Source organism: Kwoniella newhampshirensis, chromosome 2 (assembly GCF_039105145.1).
Source record: "Kwoniella newhampshirensis strain CBS 13917 chromosome 2, whole genome shotgun sequence".
NCBI classification, from domain to species: domain Eukaryota; kingdom Fungi; phylum Basidiomycota; class Tremellomycetes; order Tremellales; family Cryptococcaceae; genus Kwoniella; species Kwoniella newhampshirensis.
The window spans coordinates 65,761-86,588 of NC_089956.1; the positions used below are offsets into that span (position 1 = coordinate 65,761).

Consider the following 20,828-nt stretch of genomic DNA (forward strand, 5'->3'; position numbering starts at 1 on the left):
ACACCTCATACGTTGTTCGGATTTGACTTGGCAGTCACAGAACTACACTTTTCATCTTGGCTCTCATCACATGAAAAAAAGGATCGCTCGCTCGATGAAAAGGTGAAGTAGGCAAGTTATACGAAAAGTAGCTGACATACCTTTCATGCTCCACTCGTGAATGTCACAGACATGAAACGACCAACTCGCGCTTCCCTTATAGCGCCGTAGCGTACGAGGATGATACGACCTTTCTCGTCTTCCGCCACCTCTTTGATTTCCACTTTGTTCACTGTTCAAGATATTCGCAACACCTCATACAGTACATCTCCCAGCTTTGAACTCAACACTTACGCCCAGCACCACATATTCACACTACACACGACCGTTCAACCTCACAACACGACCGTTTCCATCTGAACGCACAGTGCCCGACCCCTCTACGGAGTCTGAGCTTCGATTCAATCCTGTGCTATTCGGAAAGCGCTACTCGATTGAGTAAATTATCCTCCGTCATGAGTGACTTCACAGGTTCAAGTAGATTCGCCTCACCCCCTGGGCGGCCAACATTGAGGACTGTCCACCCCAATGGCTTCGGACCTGCCTACGGGAGTGGGCATGGCAATGGATACGGGAATGGTTATGGACATCCTTACGGCGGAGGTTATGGCAGTCAACCTGGTGTTCCCCCGCGAAGCTACTTTGTGCCACCCTCCAGTCATCCTATAACACCTACCAATCCCACTCCCTGCTTCAGTCTTCCTCAGACAACTGCTCGCAGCAATCCTGCCGGAAACGGAGGCACGGCGACCCAGACCTCGGCGACTGGCACGAATACGGGCACCAGCACTGAGGAGCAGGTCGACTTTAGTAGGATCCTGAGAAGCAGAGTGATGACGCCGTCTGGGGTGAACACATCCATTGGAGATATGATGAAAGAACATTTACGAAGCCATCTGACCGATAACACGGCACAACGAAGCGAACTCTCTCGTAGGGTGCTCGACGCCCGTAAATCGTGGGAAGAGATTGAAGAGCGATTCAGGCGGAAAGAGAGAGTGAGACAATCTGAACTCATTGACAAGTCTAGTAAATTCAACACTGCCATTGGCGATCTTGCGGACAATTTGCGCAAAAATATTAGGTTGATAGAGGGTATATCGGCCATTGATAGCGGTGAGATGACTCTGGACCAAGCGGATAGATATTGGGACGATTTTGGGCCTACAACGACTGTCGCCGCTGATGGTACGTATCTCCCCTCCCTGACTTTCATGAACGTTCTGCTTATAGCGGTATCTCAATCTCTGCGTGTACTCGTACGCGCGTTCATAGGAACTCGCCAGACTACCGCATACACCACGTTCCGGCACAATCCCGATGCGTTCCCACTCCAACCCCATACCATTGGGCCGTATATCTCGAATCCCAATTTCAGTCACAACTACGGTCCCCCGCCTCCTTATATTTATGGCCTTGATCCGACAGGCTACGGAGGGGGTCACTCCGCCATGTCGCCCGTTGACCGAGTGTACTCCAGTCGTTGGACCTCGAATGGTCAGAATCCGACCAACCCACATCTTTCGGCATACACAGAAGGACCGAATCCTTGGTATTCTGAAGGAGGAGCTTCCAGCTACTACTCAGGCTCACCTTACAGCCAGTACCCAGGCGGATCTTCAGGCTTCTATCCGGGAGCTCCGCCACAATTCAGCAATCATGGACAGAATACCTTTCAACAAGGTACTACACCAGCCACTGGAGCGCCACTGACCAATGGATTCGGAGGGCAGCAGTCGTGGGGTGGTGGAGCAGGTGAGACTGAACAGCGGCAGTACATGTTCTGAAGATATTTTCCCAGGTAAGAATGGGGACAGATCGTGCATCACAGATGAAACTGCTCTGTTGTTGGTATCCGTTAGACGGCACGTTGGTAATCCTGTGCATTCTGCGGTTTCCTGAATGATTCGAGGTCCTTTGTGAATCTGTCGTACCTTGAAATGATCCTCTGTGTCTTTCAGTCATCTGTTGTAAGCTTTTTATGCGTCAGAGCGAACGGGATGTTGACCAATGGACGGATGACGGATCGACGATGAATCGCTGTGCTGTGCAAAAAGACACCGCCTCGCAGTCCGATGATAATGATCAAAAGATTGATTTTGCCACTTGTATCGCGCCACTCACGCCAAAAAGACGCGCTCGCTCGGACCTCATTGATCGTTCTCATTCTTCTTCTGCTTCTTCTCGTTTGTGAGCTCACACCGTCGCACTATCATCTACGCACGAGACTCTGGACACCATTTGCGGCAGCACGACGCCATCATGAATCCTGGTGACATATACACACCTCCTCATCAGCAACAGCAGCAACATGTACCCCGGTCAGACGCCTACTCCTCCCCTACTCGCCAGAACCTTCCTCATTCGCCCACATATCCTATCCAATCTACACATCATTATCCTTCAGCCCCAGCTCAAATGACGAATCCATATGACAATCCGCCCCCGCTTCATTCATCCCAGTCTCAACCTTTCCCTCAAGCTCCACCTCCACAACCTCCATATCACCCACAGTCACCGTTCAACGATCCTTATAATTCACCACAGCGACCTCCAACAGCACCGATGCAACAGCAAGCAGGCTGGCACGAACCTCAAGGTAGTCATCATCATGTGTCGTACCCCAATGTGCCCAATCCTTCCCATGGACAACATGGTGCTGGACCGGTGTACTCACTTCCGCCTCAACAACAAGGTACACCCGTTCCGCTCAGTCCGCCGACGAGAACCCGTTTCGATTCCAACGTCTCATATCATTCTCAGAACAGTCTTGTTCCCGGCGAAAGGCTACCTGCACCCAACCCATACCCTTATGGACTGAGCGATAATCGTTTGGCTTCACCACCTCCTTTGTTGCCGCACCATTCATCATCCTCCTCAATCGGTGGCCCGTTAGGTACACCAACGTACCCACCCCACGGCTACGGTCCGACTCACACTCACAACGCTCCTGATGACGATATGAACGACTCTGCTCCACTCCTTCATCACGCAGCACCCGATCCAAGATTCGGCATACCACAGTCCTCCAGCGCAATGTCACTGACTCCGAGATATCAGCTGAGCGACACAGGCGGAGCAGCTGGTGATGTAGGGATGTTGCCAGGCAGATGGGATAACGGACAGGCGGAAAGACAGGGGAATGGGTATGGTAATGGCGCACCGATACATGGGGGACCTGAGGACGATGAAGCGAACGTGCATTATGGACCACTACCGACTAGGGTGGTCAGAAGGAATCGAACGCAGAAACGTGTGCAGTAAGTTCTTAACAGTTGTTCGCGTTCCCCCATTTCCATCGAGGACCCGTAACTGAGCAACATCATCTTAGATTGTACCGTGGCCATTTGGTCCTGGACATTGACGTGCCTACCATGTTACTGGACCAGTGTCCGATAAGAGAAGAAAACGAATTTACGAAGATGCGATATACTGCGGTCACCTGTGACCCGAACGACTTTGTCGTGAGTATGCTTCGCAGGGTGCAGGGTGTCCTCCCGCTAAAGCAGTGGAACCACCTTAGGACGACAAATATACCCTACGGCAACGACTATACGACCCACCACGACAGACTGAGCTTTTCATAGTGAGCTGAGCCTTGGGTGCGATAGCACAGATCTCAAGCTGACTGGTCGATCTTCTTAGGTGATCACGATGTATAATGTATGTGACAAGAGCTCGGCGCCGAGAGCGTGCGTTGACCACCTTGCAACACATAGGAGGACGATATCCTGTTTTGTCGGACAATGCGAGGTGTCATGCAGAACATCGCACATCTCTGCACTCGATCAAAATCCAAGACGTGGGGCGAGAACGGTTGGAAGAAAGTTGTCATATGCGTGGTAGCAGACGGACGGTTGAAAATCAACCCTCGAACCCGATCGGTGCTCGCTGCTTTGGGAGTGTATCAAGATGGAGTTGGGAAGAACGTTGTCAACGGCAAGCCGGTGGTATGTCAATCCTTTGCATCGTGACGTAACATGCTCATGGCATCCCTAGACGGCCCACTTGTACGAGTATACTACGCAATGTCAGTAAATGGTTAAGGCGCTTAAGAAGATCTCGCTGACTGGTCTGTAGTATCTACAACGTCAAATGGCAAAATTGGCCCGGGAGGGTCGAACCACGTTCCGATCCAAATCATCTTCTGTATGAAGGTGTGTATCTCGTGCGCTGGTAATGTGGCGGCAGCTGACGGTGCGTGATGACTGTCTTTGTAGGAAAAGAATCAGAAGAAGGTGAGATTGACATCAAGGGTCTGATGGAAATTACTGACATGAATTGTCGTAGATCAACAGTCATCGATGGTTCTTCAAGTGAGCTGTACTTGTCCTATTGATTGAGACAACTACTGACTCGCGTCTCTCAGTGCTTTTGGAGCCTGTCTTAAGCCGAAGTAAGCCCGCTCAAATGTACTCTGGATCAAGTTTCTTACCTTACTTAGCGTTTGTGTCCTCCTTGATGTCGGTACACAGCCGGGTCCAGATTCGATTTACCATCTTTGGAAGGCGTTTGACATCAACTCGTCGGTGGGCGGAGCCTGTGGAGAGATCGTGGCTCTCAAGGGCATGTTCTGGAAGAACTTGTTGAATCCGCTGGTGGCGGCTCAGAACTTCGAATACAAGATGTCAAACATTTTGGACAAACCCCTGGAGTCTATCTTTGGGTACATCACAGTGTTGTGAGTGTTCCAGGTTGATCGCTCGTAATGTTACGCGTTAACATCTGAACACAGGCCTGGTGCTTTCTCTGCTTATCGAGTAAGCAAAGTTTCACAACTTACGGTGACCTTGGCCCTGACTGACCGTTACAAACAGTATATCGCTTTGCTCAATGATGATCGAGGGAATGGTCCCTTGAAGCAATACTTCATTGGCGAGACCATGCATGGCTCAGGGGCAGGTATTTTGTGAGTCAGCACGTTTTGAGACAATCATGAGCATGGTGCTGATTGGGTAACAGTGCCGCCAACATGTATCTTGCAGAAGGTCCGCTAGAATATCGTTCGCCTGAAGACTAGCTCAGCTGATCGGCCTTTGTAGATCGTATCCTTTGCTGGGAGCTGGTCAGCAAGCGTCTTTGCAAATGGAAGCTTCACTACGTCAAGTCGGCATATGCTATCACCGACGTGCCGGATGCGGTGCCAGAATTGGTCGCTCAACGGCGAAGGTAAGCTGTTACCACTTTGTATCGGCTGTTAAGCTTACCTGCAATATAGATGGCTTAACGGGTCGTTCTTCGCTGCCATCCACTCCATCGTCCACTTTGGCTATCTTTACAGATCGTCGTCAGTGACCTTCTTCGGCCATCAGCTTAAGGCAGAGCTAATGACTTGTGCAGACATACGTTCACAAGAAAACTATTCCTCCATGTCGAATTAATTTATCGTAGGACATGTTGTCTCATTGACAGTCCGATCGCTGACGCTTGTGTCAGAAACATTAAGCATGATTTTCGCTTGGTTTGCACTGGGCAACTTCTACATTGCCTTCGTGGGTCTACTGCGCGCGATAGTGGCTATGATCGACGCTGATTTATATCCAGTTTGTTCTTACACAATCTCTCAATTCGCTTGGGAAGGCTTGGAAATACGTCAATATCCCACTCCATTACCTCTATATTGCCTTACTCCTTTGGTGTTTCCTCCTTTCGTTGGGTAATCGACCCGCCGGGTGAGTGCTGCACTCGAATCATGACTTCGATTTCGCCAGTGCGAATGATGTTGACGTCGTGAGCTGTAGTTCAAAAATCGGTTATACAAGCAGTATGGTTGGATTCGCCCTTATCACCGTTTATATGCTCTTTGCAGCCAGTGAGTGCATTCTCCTATTGCGCGCATTAGACCGCTAATATCTCGAGTCGCAGTCTACTTGGCTGTAAGGGGTGTTGAGACCATCGAAGCGTCAGGCGACATCACGCCCGAATCCATATTCAAGGATAGGATCTTTCGAAACATCGTGATCTCACTTGCGGCGACGTACGGCTTGTACATTGTGTCGTCGTTGTTGGCTCTTGAGCCTTGGCACATGAGTGGGTGATGGCTCGCATCTCAGCATTTTCTTAATTCTCAGCTGATGCAGCCTCAGTCACATCATTCTTACAGTATCTGCTACTTGCTCCATCTTACGTCAACGTGCTCAAGTGAGTTTATATCGGGTTTTGTTCGCTTTGTTACTGACACGAATACAGCGTTTACGCTTTCTGCAATGTTCACGATGTGGTAAGTCCCTTTTGTTCACGAGTATATGACTGGTTAACAACCTTGCCTACAGTCATGGGGAACGAAAGGCTCCGACAAAGTGCACGATGATCTCGGTGTAGTGAAGTCATCGGGGGACAATAAGAACGAAGTCGACGTCGATGTACCTATAGAGCAGCAGGACATCAACGCGATGTATGCAGCGGAGCTGAGAACGTTGGCGAGCAAGGCGCCGAAGGAAGTGACGGTTGTTTCTGACGATCAGAAGCAAGAAGACTATTACAAAAATTTCAGGACGAATGTGAGTGCACTGAATGCATGGCTTAAATGTCAGCTGACATTGTCTCGATAAGGTGCTGCTTGCATGGACAATGTCAAACGGAGCTCTAGCAGCGGCCATTCTGTGAGTGACAGCGCCCCGTGATCGTCAGAGATGATACTGAACCTACCGTTTCCTCCTGACAGGCAAACAAGTGGAGGAAGCGACTCCCTTGCAACGACATACATGGGTGTCTTGTTATAGTGAGCTGGAGTGTGCTCCTCTCGTCTGGATAGAGCAGCTGACATAGTTTTGCCTTTCCTTTGCAGTACGGTTGCGGGTCTTGCGTGTGAGTAGTCTCACATGCTCACTTATATGCTCTCACTGCTGATTCTACCTTCGCACAGTCTTCCGCTTTGTCGGTTCAACAGGCTACCTGGTTGTCCGGCTATTCGCAGGCGAATAGGTCATGGGCATGCATCTTTGTCTTGTACATCTCAGCTCGGTCTGTCCTCTTCGCGACTTCCCGCACTCCCTTCTCACCGAACCGTCAGGTTATTCTCAACCGACTTCAGGTTAACTCAATCTTGAATTACACAAGAGTCAGTCCACTAGCCATGGCTGTCAGCTGTGTATCTCTGTCATTCGTATCCCTTCTCTCTGACGTGGTCACGTCGTCTTCACCGCCATTACCAACGGAGAGATGGAAGGAACCCTCGCTGATCCGACTAAGCCGAAAACACATCTCGTCGTCATTGGAAAATGTGGATCCGGTACTATCACCAATTTTCTCGTCGTGTACTGACACAGACAAATGATCGTCACTTGTCCGCTTATCGTACATGGCCGATCCGAAAAAAGCAGTATCGTCATCCATGTTCAAAGAACCGTATCGGACTGTCAGGTCAGAAAGGTCTCGTGCGAATCGTCGATCGGCATCCCCTCGAGTCGTTTGATATTGAGGCGCTGTGGTGGAGCTTGAGCTTGAAGCTGAAGGAATAGCTTGAGCAGGATGAGTATGGATCTGATTCGATATCTGATCACCAGGGAGAGGAGTGATAGTGTTTTCTTCACGATACTCGGGATCGGACTCTGTGAGGTTTGGAAGTGCTGGTTGAGGATTGGTGGGATGATCTGGGGATGCATGTCCGATAGTCGATTCCGATCTCTCGTCGGCGTGTTGTCGACGGCTTTCTGTCAAGTTTTCAGTTTTGTTCATCTCAACCTCACGCTCGCCTTCTCCCTCACTCTCGCGGATCGTACTATGATCCTGTCCATGGCAATCTGCCCACCCACTCCAATCAGAAATTGCAGTCTCCCTATTCCCAGCATTGCCTTGACATTTCTTGTCAGCTGATCCATCTTTCGTGATGGCCAATTCATGCTTGGGTCTATCACGTTCGCGCTCACGTTCACGTAAGTTCTCCATGGCGAGATTATTATTCCTCTGGACGACCTTGAACCGGTCGACAAGATGCGCCGCATGGGAAGCTGACTCGTGAGCATTGTCTTTCCTCTTGTCGCTGGTATCAGTCGATCTGAGAGCAGACTGGGCATGAGGACCTGGTGGACAGTTGGAGCCCTGCAGTTCTTCAAACCATCTAGCACGTATGTTGGGCAATGAGGGGAGATCAATAGTGGAAGGTGGTGAGGATACTGCAGTCGGTGGTGTAGAGCCGGCAGAGGGTGGATCGGCGGCTCGTTTTGATTCGGATGGTACCCATGATGTTTCAGGTCCCATATGTGTCTCTACACTCTTCCTGACACCTTCTGCCGCTTTCGTGCTGTTACTGGCAGTATGGCCATCAACGCCCTTCGTCTCTACTGGTTGGGGACGCTCGACGACTCTCCTTGACGACATTGTGGGTGTACCCGAACTGTCCTTCTCCTTTCTCCGAGATATTCTCTTCATTTTGACTTCATCGCACTTTTCCTCACTTCCTGCCAAACCCCTCGTCTTGAGCCTCTTCCCCGCCTCTTCTGTCCTGATGGCGACACAGCTTGGGCCTACTATCTCATCCTCTTTCTCCTTCTCGTTCCGTCTCGCCTCTTTCTTCGATTTCTTCCGCCTCTCTTCTTCTCTGACACGAGCCCGAATCTCATCACGACGGGGCACGGGTGCGATGTCAGTCGGTGTGAGATATGCGTAGATGGATTCGGACGATTTGCGAATTGATCGGAAGAATCGGGTGCTTGACAGTCGGACAGAGGTCAGAGGTAGGGTCAGTTTCAGGTGTCAGTTCAATGAACCACCGGTTGATCTCTGATCAGATTACAAACACTGAGCGAGATGAGATGACGCTCACAATTCTGCTACTTTGGCAATGTCCACATCATCTCTCCATCTCTTCCCCTTTGTCCATTGTTCGAAGGGTAAGCTGGGTATCATCAATCGATTCTTCTCCATCAGCAATCCTTCAGACCGAAACGACCTCCAACGTGAGATGCCTCGTTCCGAGCCATTGGCCTATTATGCAGCCGTACCCCAGCACACACTCACGTATTGGCCATCTGGAACATCATAATCTCCTTGACGAGCGTGTCCATCCCTCGTCTGAATCTACGTTCATGCTCCACATCCAACACCCATCTGTGTTCGAGTAATCGTGCGTGGACCACGCTACGCGCCTGTTTTGATCTCTTGATAGGCTTGGTCTTTGCTGTGGGCTGAGGCGTGGGTTTGAGCTTGGGTGAGGTCTTTACTGTGTTGCTGGCTTGGTGACCGGATTGATGAAATGCAGTGACAAAGTGTGACGCTCGAGCTGGGACATGAGAATTTGATGTCGGGTGCGATGGCCGAAGAGGGGCAGATAACGGTGATCCTGCGGTGTCAGAAGCTGCAGAAACGGCCGCACCGAGTGGAGGAGCCTGTCTGGGGGAGGGATCCGGGCCGAGCGGAGTAGATGATTGGGGTATCGTGACACTCGTCTGAGGCGGTCTTGAAACGTGGGAGGGATTCCCTCGGAGCGAGGCGCGGATGTTCAGTCGTGAAGGCGAGGACGGTGACTTGCTGGGCTGTAGTGATGGCGAAGAAGGCTCCGAAGAAGAGATCGGATTCAGAGGCGGAGAAGGTAGATACGATTCAGTATCACAGTTAGCTTCGACAGGGATAGATAGTTGAAGATGGGGATGAGTTCTCTTCTCGTGCCCATTGACATCCGGAGAGGCGGGTGGATCCACAGGAGGATTCATCCGATTGGCCGGTGCCACATCAGCCTGTTTGTGATCCACGACGACGGCAGATGTGCTTATAGACACGTTATCACTGTCTCGCTCGGGGAGGATGTCGTCGCCCTTGGTGAGATCAGACGGAAGCTTCAGTGATGCAGAAGCCTTTGCTGGCAGCAATACCTTACGGCGTTGAGGCATGGGTGTGGCAGGAATGGCGAATGATTGGAATCGAGTCAGATGGACTGTGCGGGTGTACTGGCGGTGTCAGTATTGCCACCCGTACAAACGTCATCAAAGGGTTAGAGACACGATGATCCCAAGTAGCACTACTTCTTTGCTCAAATTGCCTTGCAGAGAGAGAAGCCGATAAGGTATCCGCTATCGAGCGGCGGAAATTGTGAGAGCCAATGTTCCGCTTCCCAGGAAGGAAGGAAGAAGGGAAAGCGATCGACGAAACACTGGCCCTCGAAAGCTAGACAAACTGCCAACTCACATCTCTTCTTTCGATCGAGAACCACCATCCTCAGCGCAGGAACCGCATCTCTCCACAGTCTGAACCGACGCACTCTGGCCCGAGGTTTCTCGTCGATCTCCGCAGCTGGCGGGGGCAATTTGGACCAAGCCAGAGAGGGTGGTTGAGGGATCGTGACAGGACGATTGGGTTTGAGAAAAGTCAGTGAGAAAAGTCTGGATGATCGGGTGGTGATTTGGTGTGGCGATAGATAATCGGAGCGAGATGGGGTCGATGATTTGGATCTCAATCTGGGATTAGGTTTGGGTTCGGGTTTGGGTTCGGGTTTGGGTTCGTCACCAGATTGAGGAGTGCTCATTCTGTCATATGAGATTGGCTACGATGGTACTATGAGAGCGTGCGGAGGGTTAGATGGAGGTCAGGTCGAGAGGTGGCGAAAAATTTGTACAGGAGTTGTGAGTGTGTCTGGGGAATGAATGGAGAAATAGTCGTGATCAGAAATTGAGTTGAGACCGTGTGGTGGTAAGAGGGGAATGGAATGCAGAGTCAGAACGGGGAAAGCATTATTGTGATACAGTGGTGGCGAGCGAGAGATTCTCATAAAGAGATCGTCTGTGACAATTGGTGTGTTGTCCCCAGGAGGCGGGACATGGGAGCGGCCGCATCATGACGGAAAGGGTCAAAGGAGGGGTCAACACTGAGGAGAGGAGCTCGTAGCTTGTTACGTGGAATTGTGCTAGAGTACCATTTGGATGAAGGGTTGGATCAGATCGGCTTGGGATTGTTGTCGTGGCGAGTGCTTTCCTTTGAGACGGTATAAAGATGGTCAGCGTAGTCAGGGTGAGCGAATCGCCTTCGCGCTTGATCGGTAATCGTCAGGACCTATAACGGTGTGGAATATTCAGACGTGATGCGAAGAGAGCTTCGGGCGTGAGAGATGGATCGGTCATCTTCACAAACATGGCTGGGAGGGGGGAAACATAAGAGCATAGAAATCACATTCCGATACACCTTGATAGTAACTTTACTTCATTTCCTTCGCTACACATGATTCTGGCCTCAGCAATAGTCTATCCCCTCCCGCGTCACAAGACCGTCCCAACCGCAGGCTTGCCGACCACCCTTTCTCTCATCTGACCACCCAGCCACAGTCCAAGATCGCCGTCTCTGCTCATGCCTTGCTCTTCTTCGTCTTCTTTCCATCCTCCTTCTCCTCCGCTGCGCCACCTTCGGACTTTCTCTTTCCCTTGGCTGAAGTGGGCTTCTCAGTAGAAGCGGTCTTTTTAGTGGAAGCAGGTTTGTCTGCAGCTCCTGTCTTTCCTTTAGATTTCGGCTTATCGTCCTCTTTCTTCTCTGCTGCTGTCTTGCCTTTAGATTTCGGCTTGTCATCCTCCTTCTTCTCTGCCGTAGCAGAGGTCTTCCCCTTGGATTTGGGCTTCTCGTCATCCGCTTTTTTCCCGGTGGCTGGGGCAGTCTTGCCTTTAGATTTGGGTTTCTCCTCATCTGTCTTCTTAGCAGCCGCCGCACCCTTCGACTTGGACTTGGCAGCAGACTTGGATTTAGGCTTTTCCTCCTCCTCATCCTCATCCTCTTCGTCATCGTCATCGTCATCATCATCGTCGTCGGCAGATCCGGCTTTGGCCTCTTCAGCTTTCTTGCTGTTCGACTTGGCTTTGGGAGCGCCCTTTTCGGGTTCGTTCTTCGACCCTGCCTCGTTGGTATAGTCGCCGCCTTCCGCCTCGTACTCCTTGGAGAGCTTGGCGGCCTGGGCAGGATGACGGATGGAGGGGAAGGATTGATTGGAAAGGAGTTTGAGGGGTGAGTGGGAAAGATGGAACGATAGGTTGCGTGGATAGCAAAGTCAGCGGGTCGAATGGGTGTTTACGAGGACGGAGAGCCCACGATGTATCGTTGTTGGCCGAGAGCTCACCTTCCAAGCGGACCATTGTCCCTTACCCGATCCGTCCTTGTTGGTCTCGTTCTTGACCTCTGGACGTAGTCAGAAACGAGGCCGTCAGCACTGTCACTGTGGTGCTAAGGTTATCACAAGACAGAATAGGATGATCATGATTGATTGATTGATTGATTGATTGATTGATTGATTGATTATTGATTGACCGATAGCACTCACTCTCTTTCACCTGTTCACGAAGCTTGGGGTCTGTGGGCTTTCCTTTCGATGATGGCATTGTGGGTGGATGTGCAAGTAAGTGTAGATGCGATTGTATGATCAGTGGAGAAGTGGTTGAGAAAGGTGTTTACAACATTTGTTTACATTTTTAAAAGTCATCCATCACCTGATGATGTAGTACAATGAAACGGTAATCGCTCATCGATGAATGAATGATATGATTATGATTTCCCCCTCAATTGCCGATGATCGTCGTGTTTTTTTCTGTTGCTGATCTTGGCATCTCTTCCCCGGATAGATCGGCCAGATCGGTTCACGATTAGACTGTGGTCGATGATGTCATCGTGCTGTCACCGAGGATCATCAGTTGATGCTCTGCCGGAATGTCAGGTATTGTCACCGTGTTGCCAAGCTGTTGGCTTTGACGTATAAGTTATGCACAGGCAGGGCAAGTCAAGTTGTGTGGTTGAAACGTAGACCACTCTGGCAGCTATCGTCAGCTCTTCTGCTGATGAACGGGGGTTCGGACGGTACAAGCGACGCGTCGAGTCATATCGATTTGACAGACCCATCGCAAGACACAACCTGCTGTGATACAATGTGTCGAGTCCCCATATACAACATTACTTCTTCAGATATGCTACGACAATGGATCGAACGGTTGTGGACGGCCTACTCAGTCTCCTGATCACGTCCAAACCATTTCCCAAATCTCTCCTTCTCGTCCCCCCACAACACCAGTCCTCCTCTGTGTCCTTCACACACCTCTTTCAATGTCCTGCCACCTGTTCGCGATGCAGTCAGCCCAGTCCCTGTCGTGCCCCAAGGCAAAGTTAATGGTAGCTGACTTTTGACACTTCTGTTGTAAAAGTCGCCGTCTTCTCCACCCTTGTCCCACGGACGACTGTCGACTCCTCGGGGCATACTGACGAACCAAGTCTTCTTCATTCGACCGGTGGAATCGAAAGTCGACGCTTTACTTTGAGCAGCGGCGAGGATGAGTATGTAGTCTGTATGAAGGGCTCTCAGCTTCTTCGTGACCCTTTGAAGACAATTGCCAGTTGCTCAAACATACGATGATTTGTCATCTGTGTCATTGCTCGAGATCAGCAGAAATACACTCATTGATTTGATCGCGACGAAACATACCTTTTCACCGCCTTTCAGGATGAAATGAATGCTCCTGGATTTGCCATAGCCCACATTCCGATGTAAAGCCTGGCGGAACTGATCCTCCTGATGTCGTCCGTCTCTGCACAGAACATCAACGATTTCTCGTTGGGGAGGAGTCGCAGTGAAGACTCACGGATCATCTGGACTTGCTTCTTCTTCTTCTTCTCCTCCTACCGGTCTACCACGCTTCTTCCGCCGATAAGTAGCTTCGTCGTCGGTGTCCGAGTCTTGTTCCGCCGTGGGATGGGTGATGATGTATTCGCCTATATCCCAAAGTACTGTAATCGGGAGTCTCAGCAGAGGACATGTTCCTTTGTCAGGTAGCGACTTGCATGTTCCGCCATTCCGGCCTAGGGAAAAGGCTTCCCGGGGCCGTGACCAATCAGCCTTGTAGCCTGTGCGGATTTTGAGAGGTGTATAGGACAGACTCACTCCTTCCGTCCGATCCTGAAAGGCATATATGGTTATCAGCTTGGAAACGTCCAGCAACCACTTCCCTAACCTTCATACGTGGTATAGCTGATCGGATGTAGACTCGTCTCTACAGCCAGGCGATTGGCCTCTCCACTGCGCGAGATTCCTATCGTCAAAGTCATCGCAGTAAGATATACCTTGTCGTCTCCCTGTAGTATAGATAAGAGGACAGCAGCATACCTAGCAGCCCTTTTGGGATGGCCCACGACACGGTCGCGGAGTCCAACTGCATTCGAAGATCGTAGTGCATGGCTTTGCAACACATAGGTGAGATCTCGTTTCCATCAACACATTGAGAGATGCACGAGAGAAAAACCTACCCGTCGCCGAATGTCTTTGGATGCACCAGAAGTTCCTCTTCTTCAATGCAGGCCACCTTGTCACCTCCTCTTTCGAGAAACCCCATGGACCTAGCTTCTCTTCGTCCTTATCTGAGGAATCGAAGAATTTCTCGAACACAGGTTTCTTGAGTTGATCCTTCACTAGATCATCCGTTGAAGTCTCCGTTGAAGTGATGTCGTTCCCGGCTTCGATTGCCGATGTTGACGACAGCGGTGGTGGCCGCGGTGTCTCTTCCCACTTGAGTATGGGGTTTGGAGACGAAGTCTGATCTGTCTTTCGTCGTTTTGGCGGATGAGGAGAGGAAGCCTCGGATCTGGGACTGCTGGATAGAACGAGGGGGCTTTTCTCCCCTCGCCTTTGTGAGAGTTGATGGAGTGTCCACATGCTGTGCTATATAGAATGACCCATCGTGGACGATTGACGAATGGTTGGGTTGGATACACGGTTGTCAAGATGAAAAGTGTGGAGATGGGATCACTGCGGAGTGAAATGGTCGACATCCACCGGGCTCATCAACGATACTTCCTTCGGCCGGCGCATTGGACCAAAAATCACTCATGCGTTGACACGGACCAATGTTGCTGAATGCTGACGACAACCACAAAAAGATAGACGAGGCATGACATGACTTTTCACGAGTCTCTATTGGACCGAATCCAATCATGACATTTCGGTCTATGTAAAAGAACTACGGTTCTCTCTCAGTCATCATCCCTACTGCCCATTCAAAGCTTGCTCTTCATCTCCTCGAAGATCTTATTGATATCATCCTTCGACAACTACAAGTATCCTTGTCAGCATGACGTCCCTCAGTTTGAAAAGAGCCACTCACGTCCTTCTGAGCTGTACATGGGAGAGTACAAGCAGGTGGTCAGATCAGTCTCCCCTAGCATAGCGATTCCAGTATGGATAGCACAAAAACTCACTAGGCCAACCGATCACTAAGCCCTCTTTATCGCCCGCATCGGCAGGTTTGGGAATGATGTGGAAATGGACATGGTCTACAACTTGATGAGCTGGTCGACCGTTGTTCTGCAAGGAAACAACCCAGGGGGTGAGCCTGGATCCTCGAGCATCCGCTCATCCGCTTTGGGGTGTCAATCAAGTACAGAAGGGAAAAGACATACTTGGAGAATATTGTAGTTTTCAGCACCCTGTAATACGAAGTCAGCGCCGAGAAGTATATTCGTCCGTCTCGGACCGCAGCAAGAGGTACGATCACTCACAGTAGCCGCTGCGAGCTTCTTGATAGTAGGCAGTATGTCTGCCATCTGGTCATCCGGAAGATCGGTAAGTTTCGCAGCGTGGTCTATAGGTATAGGTATCAGCTTCGCCCTTCTGTTCAGATGGAGGATCAGAGCTGTCCTCTGCCGGACTATGTCAATCGTATTGCACACGACTCACGCTTCGGGATCACCAAACAATGTCCCTTGGCGATGGGTCCGATGTCCATGAAAGCGAATACGGACTCTGTCTCAAGGAGCTTCATCCTGAATCTCACATCAGTCGATCAGAGCTCGGACAGAGGAAAGAAAAGTGGAGCGACGTACGAAGGGATTTCACCTGTACCCAAGCATTTGGACCAGTGAGGTCAGCGACGACTGCCTCTGTTCAACCCGATCTAGACGGAGCCAAAGACTTTTTCCAGAAAGGTCAACTCACCCTTGATGATCTTGCAGAAGATACATGAAGCGAGGGAAGCCATTCCGGTGGTCTGTCTGCAGAGTTGTGTCACGCTTGCTGTTCGTTGAGGTAGTTGTCGATCGTCGTCACCGTCGAGCGTGTCATCATCATCGCCATCCTCACCGTGTGTCTCCCTACCATGCTGCTCGCTGCTCACCTCTTTGTCACATGTTGAGGAATCAAGGGGACCCCTTGCGACGTCTGACTGTGATAAGGAATACCACGTCATTCCTGTCTTTGATCGGCCATTTATCATGTCTTATCTTCGGCCGATGTGGGCAGGTAGGTGGCTGTTTTGCGAGTGTTGGAGGATACTGTAGCGTCTGGATGATATAGTACATGGCGCTTGATGGTGCTTGACTCGAGCACGCATCTATTCTGGGACAATAAATACTGATGATTGACTCGACCTGGTGATCAAACAACCAAACTCGAAAGCTTGAAAGAGCTCGAACAATCATACGCCAGTACCGGAACATCCTCGTTCATTTTCCCTTGCATCTCGTCTCGTCAGACTGTCCGTCTGGGATTCCCCGGAATCTGCATCAATCTCCAATCACTCGCAGCAAGATGTCACACGAATCCTCACTCACCAACCACAACCCTACCGCGTACCAGACCAACGCCTCGTTCGTCTACTCGTCGGCGTACTCTGGACCAGTGCTGAGTCTGCTCGATCCGAGACCGGGAGAAAAGATCATCGATCTGGGTTGTGGGACGGGGGAACTGACAAGAGTCATTTCGGATGCGGTCGGGGAGGGAGGAGAGGTGGTCGGTGTGGACTCGAATAGGTCCATGGTGGGTTGTTCTTCAGAATTGAATTGATACTGTCTTAGTGCTGCCTCATCGCCGCTTCTTGAGTGCTTGTTTTGAACTTTCGCTCGCTCCATCGGATGAGGAATATGACACGTTCGACTGATGACTGGATCTCCTCTCACTGACTCTTATTTCTCACTCTCACCTTCCCCTGACTCTTCGCCAACGGCCATGTCTTCGATACCCGATCTCCACTCTTCGCCCGCTTCCGTCGTCATGCTCGACATCCAGCTCGACAAAGCGACATCCGCGACTCCTGCCACCATTACCTACCTCCAGGCCGACATCCAATCCCCATCCACATTCATCTCCCTCCACCCCGCCTATAAGGGCAAGTTCGACGCGGTCTTCACCTCTGCCACACTGCATTGGTGCAAATCTGCGCCTGGGGGCGTGGTCGAGCTCGTCAAGTGGCTGTTGAAACCTGGGGGAAGGATGGCTTTTGAATTCGGGGGTTTTGGCAATTGGTGAGTAGTTTCGTCACGCTATCCACGAACCAGACGTGTGTGAATTGCAGGACATACATAACTTATCAGTGGACTTGAGACTGACTTGGACTTACTGGGACGCGATAGTGTCGGCGTCAGAGCGGCTTTGCATGAGGTCATCAGACGTAAAGGCGTGGATCCGAGCCCCCTCGATCCATGGTATTTCCCTACCATCGCGCATTATACCAAGGTGAGCGAGGCGCAGCGCAACGAATCGAATCAATCCACTGTCCTCTTCCAAACCGACCTGATCTGTCGACTGACCAACCTCCTTCATACTGCAGCTTCTGGAACAACACAACCTCACCCCTCAGAATGTCCAACTAGTCCCTCGACCCACCCCACTCCCAACCTCGCTCCGAGGATGGCTAGTCACATTCGCACGCAACTCCTTCCTCTCGTCGTTCTCGGACCAAGAAGCCGACGAGATCATGGACCAGGTCAGTGAGATTTGCAGAGTGGACAATTATTGGTCAGATGAGAATCCGGGTGTGGGCGTTACCTCTCAAGGGCAAGAGAAACAGGTGGGGAAGGGGCAAGAAGGTTGGGAGGTCATGTATGTTAGACTTAGGGGTGTAGCTCTGAAATTGAAGGAGGAGTAAGAGCTGAGCGAAGAGGAGATATACCTGTATATACGGATATACAAATATACAACAGTCGGGTTTTACCAAGAAACATACAACGACCGTCAAGCGATACCAAATAGAAAAGAACAGGAGGTACTTTCGCAGTGAGAGAATCGTGATCACCTCGATCTGCAGTACGGCTCGCGTCCTTTCGACAAAGATCTTGCCTATGACTCTTGGGGAGCTAAAATGAATACCCTTCCTACCATCCATCCAGTGTTCCCACTAGTGGGGACAACGTTGATTGAGCTCTCGCCCGATGGGACAGCCTACGACCCGTCCTCTGTTTCCGCCCCGCCCTGAGCCTTCAACGGGCCGTTCGTTCTCATCTCCCCCTCTCTTCGCCTGCTTCCACCCATATCACTCTCTCTCTTCGCTTTTCTAGCCCAAATAGCTCTCCCTACCCGACTCTCATTCCTGACTCCCAACTTCTCACTCAACCAATTCCCGCTCTCGACCAACCTATCCAGATCAATCCCCGTCTCATATCCCAGCTTATGCAGTGCGTACACGGCATCTTCTGTCGGGACGTTTCCGGTCGCTCCTGGACTGTAGGGACATCCTCCAAGTCCTGCTAAGGACGAATCGATAGTTCTTATTCCGAGGGGAAGAAGGGAGAGGATCGAAGACAGGGCCATGGAGAACGTATCGTGGCACTGATTCACGAAAGCATGTCAGATGTCACTCATCGCCGAATTTGACTGGGAGAAGGGACATTGCTCACATGTGCCTGGGTAGCAGAGTTGGGACGTCAGCTAAGATCGGTCAGTGATCGCAAGATGAGTGATCTACGCACAGCGATCTTGTCCATATCCACTCCTCTCATCTTCCCTCTCTCCCAAAGCACTCTCCAGCTCTCCGGATCTCCTTCGCCCGTCGTATCACCCAGACTGACTTCATAACACCCCATATTCAGTAACCTCTCCACAACATCGATCACGGCGTCCGGGTCTGTGGCGCCGGAATATGGACAGGTGATAACGCATGAGACGTAGCCTCGAGTTCGCAATTTGTGTGATTGAGCTTTGGATATGACGGCAGGAAGGGATGAAAGGACTTTGTATATCGGGGCGTGGTTGTTGGCCATCGAGAAGGCCTGAGGAACAGCAGGTGTGTCAGTTTAGCCGAGGGGTATACCTGAAACAGCAGGCTTCAGGACGGGGTGTTCCGTGCCACCATGATCGGAAGAGGAAAGCTACAAATCCAGGAATGGATCCACTCACCTCAGTAGCAGAAACGAAGACAGCAATCTCATCAGTCAATCTGCCTCTTCCCTCTTCAAGGCCCTTCCATTCCTCCTCCAATTCCAACAGAATCTCCAATCCTCGCATATTGGGAACGAGGACCGGATAATGTACTTCGTGTGCTTCAGGCGGTAGACTCGACGAAGTGTGCGGTGTGACAGAGGGCGTGGTCGGTCTTCCGGTGAAAGGCGAAGATGATCGGGCGGTCATTGGTGATGGTGAGAGCGTGGGTAAGGGGAGCTGTCGGCTGGTCAAGGGAGGTAGGAGAGGAAGAAGTTGGGGTGTGTCTGCCATCTGTCAGAGTTGGTGAGAGTCCGTTAGTGGAAGTACAGCGACACGACAGCGTACAACAGGCGGAGGTGAGGGGTAGACAGTGGTCCAGGCTGTGACCTTTTCTGCCTTTCCGCACCACTGATGAGATTGTCGATAGAGACAGAAGGAAGTAATGGACTCGCCTGAGGTACCCAATCTCCCCTCACAAAACTGCCCACTTCAACATTCCGTACACCGGCATCCAACAGTCTTTCCACCAATTCCTTCTTCAACGTTGTCTCTACAGCTGGAGGAGGCAGATTCTGCAACCCATCCCTCGGACTGACTTCCACTATCCTAACATATCTTCCTTTCCCACTCGAAGAGGAAGAAGAAGGAGTGGTGGTAAGTTCTCGTGAGATCGTACCAGCCGGTGGGGAAGGGGGTAGGGGGGTGTTGTTCGAGTGAAGATGTCTGTGTTGGTATTGAAAGGCAGGCACGAGGGGTGATTTCGGATCCAGTGTGTAATTCAATGGGATCGGTGCAAACAGAGGAGACGATGGTCGTTGGAGATCACGTTGGGGAGATATCTGGCGGATGGCAGGGTTGACAATCTGGAAAGGAGGGAGGAGGTCCATCTGGTCTGCCGACGAAGCAGACGAGACAAAGGATCGAGGTCGATGGGTCGAAGACATGGTGGTGCTGCACGATCTTTGACCAGATATCTCGATGGATAGTGGAGGAGATGGATTCACAGATGTTGTGAGTCGGGTCGGATGGACGACGCGCAGGGCTCGAAGAGACGGAAAGGGAGGCATTAGTAAGCCAGCTTGGGAGGTCTTGTCGCTCGAGGGATCAGCTCCTGTGAGCTTTGGCCATATCAAGGTATACTTTGTCGCTGGATCGCTGGCAGAGAGGTCGTTGCAGCCACTATAAGCTGTTTGTTGGGTATAGGAATGCAGGCAAAGTATGATGTGGGGCAGAGTCAAAAGAGAGAGACATCGTTACTACGATTGACAACAAAGAGGAGAACAACGCCGACTCGCCCGGTCGGCCCGCTTATCGCATTTACCCGGAACGTCCATTCGATTGACACTGATCCTGAATTGACATGACAGGCAGTTTATGCTTGGTCATGCTTTGTACAGGCTGTTGGGTACACTCATCAATGGAGCTTGAAGGAGAGACGGTAGAAGCAGGGTGTCGTCGATCATGGTGTCGAGCTGAACGTCTACAGTTTGGCGGCCCTTGATCGCTGATGACAAGGGGAGCAACTGAACCCTCGCCAGTCCACATCAAAATCTCGTAGACTTTATCATCTCTCCCTTGGCACGTAGCCAACCGCTGAGAGGGCAATGAATGAATGAAAGATTGACTGGGTGACTGATAGATCTGTATCACCAGCTAGACCACGCATGTTTGCCATATTGCGATGTCTCTGCAATGGATTTCAGAAACT

General features: G+C 51.0%; 8 protein-coding genes across 8 annotated transcripts; 3 read left to right on the forward strand and 5 right to left on the reverse strand.

Moving 5' to 3' along the window:
• Window positions 1–494: 494 nt before the first annotated feature.
• Window positions 495–1,826, forward strand: IAR55_000734 (uncharacterized protein; the record flags this gene model as incomplete). The annotated part of the gene is made up of 1 exon (XM_066943868.1): window positions 495–1,826. The coding sequence occupies one exon, from the start codon at window positions 495–497 to the stop codon at window positions 1,824–1,826; it is 1,332 nt and encodes a 443-aa protein (XP_066805069.1).
• A 475-nt stretch (window positions 1,827–2,301) lies between these two features.
• IAR55_000735 (uncharacterized protein) lies at window positions 2,302–6,963 on the forward strand (the record flags this gene model as incomplete). The annotated part of the gene is made up of 28 exons (XM_066943869.1): window positions 2,302–3,299; window positions 3,371–3,503; window positions 3,563–3,625; window positions 3,685–3,702; window positions 3,759–3,989; window positions 4,039–4,069; window positions 4,120–4,196; window positions 4,260–4,277; window positions 4,330–4,355; window positions 4,409–4,435; window positions 4,484–4,720; window positions 4,775–4,799; window positions 4,857–4,948; window positions 5,002–5,027; window positions 5,082–5,208; window positions 5,258–5,326; window positions 5,380–5,426; window positions 5,476–5,531; window positions 5,584–5,711; window positions 5,781–5,851; window positions 5,905–6,069; window positions 6,126–6,180; window positions 6,229–6,259; window positions 6,312–6,539; window positions 6,592–6,641; window positions 6,704–6,760; window positions 6,827–6,846; window positions 6,905–6,963. 28 exons carry the CDS (start codon window positions 2,302–2,304, stop codon window positions 6,961–6,963), a joined length of 3,165 nt encoding a protein of 1,054 aa, XP_066805070.1.
• Window positions 6,964–7,089: 126 nt separating this feature from the next.
• IAR55_000736 (uncharacterized protein) lies at window positions 7,090–10,498 on the reverse strand (the record flags this gene model as incomplete). Its single annotated transcript, XM_066943870.1, has 4 exons — window positions 7,090–8,689; window positions 8,804–8,875; window positions 8,998–9,910; window positions 10,162–10,498. The coding sequence occupies 4 exons, from the start codon at window positions 10,496–10,498 to the stop codon at window positions 7,090–7,092; spliced, it is 2,922 nt and encodes a 973-aa protein (XP_066805071.1).
• Window positions 10,499–11,311: 813 nt separating this feature from the next.
• IAR55_000737 (uncharacterized protein) lies at window positions 11,312–12,329 on the reverse strand (the record flags this gene model as incomplete). Its single annotated transcript, XM_066943871.1, has 3 exons — window positions 11,312–11,905; window positions 12,071–12,129; window positions 12,272–12,329. The coding sequence occupies 3 exons, from the start codon at window positions 12,327–12,329 to the stop codon at window positions 11,312–11,314; spliced, it is 711 nt and encodes a 236-aa protein (XP_066805072.1).
• A 614-nt stretch (window positions 12,330–12,943) lies between these two features.
• Window positions 12,944–14,644, reverse strand: IAR55_000738 (uncharacterized protein; the record flags this gene model as incomplete). Its single annotated transcript, XM_066943872.1, has 10 exons — window positions 12,944–13,056; window positions 13,120–13,281; window positions 13,347–13,359; window positions 13,421–13,523; window positions 13,578–13,722; window positions 13,777–13,806; window positions 13,877–13,891; window positions 13,947–14,024; window positions 14,099–14,170; window positions 14,239–14,644. The coding sequence occupies 10 exons, from the start codon at window positions 14,642–14,644 to the stop codon at window positions 12,944–12,946; spliced, it is 1,137 nt and encodes a 378-aa protein (XP_066805073.1).
• Window positions 14,645–14,985: 341 nt separating this feature from the next.
• IAR55_000739 (uncharacterized protein) lies at window positions 14,986–15,965 on the reverse strand (the record flags this gene model as incomplete). The annotated part of the gene is made up of 8 exons (XM_066943873.1): window positions 14,986–15,039; window positions 15,093–15,103; window positions 15,187–15,292; window positions 15,388–15,414; window positions 15,487–15,569; window positions 15,665–15,750; window positions 15,811–15,823; window positions 15,923–15,965. 8 exons carry the CDS (start codon window positions 15,963–15,965, stop codon window positions 14,986–14,988), a joined length of 423 nt encoding a protein of 140 aa, XP_066805074.1.
• Window positions 15,966–16,513: 548 nt separating this feature from the next.
• IAR55_000740 (uncharacterized protein) lies at window positions 16,514–17,849 on the forward strand (the record flags this gene model as incomplete). The annotated part of the gene is made up of 4 exons (XM_066943874.1): window positions 16,514–16,741; window positions 16,991–17,226; window positions 17,335–17,437; window positions 17,532–17,849. 4 exons carry the CDS (start codon window positions 16,514–16,516, stop codon window positions 17,847–17,849), a joined length of 885 nt encoding a protein of 294 aa, XP_066805075.1.
• Window positions 17,850–18,142: 293 nt separating this feature from the next.
• Window positions 18,143–20,064, reverse strand: IAR55_000741 (uncharacterized protein; the record flags this gene model as incomplete). The annotated part of the gene is made up of 4 exons (XM_066943875.1): window positions 18,143–18,529; window positions 18,670–18,969; window positions 19,097–19,411; window positions 19,573–20,064. The coding sequence occupies 4 exons, from the start codon at window positions 20,062–20,064 to the stop codon at window positions 18,143–18,145; spliced, it is 1,494 nt and encodes a 497-aa protein (XP_066805076.1).
• Between the last annotated feature and the right edge of the window lie 764 nt (window positions 20,065–20,828).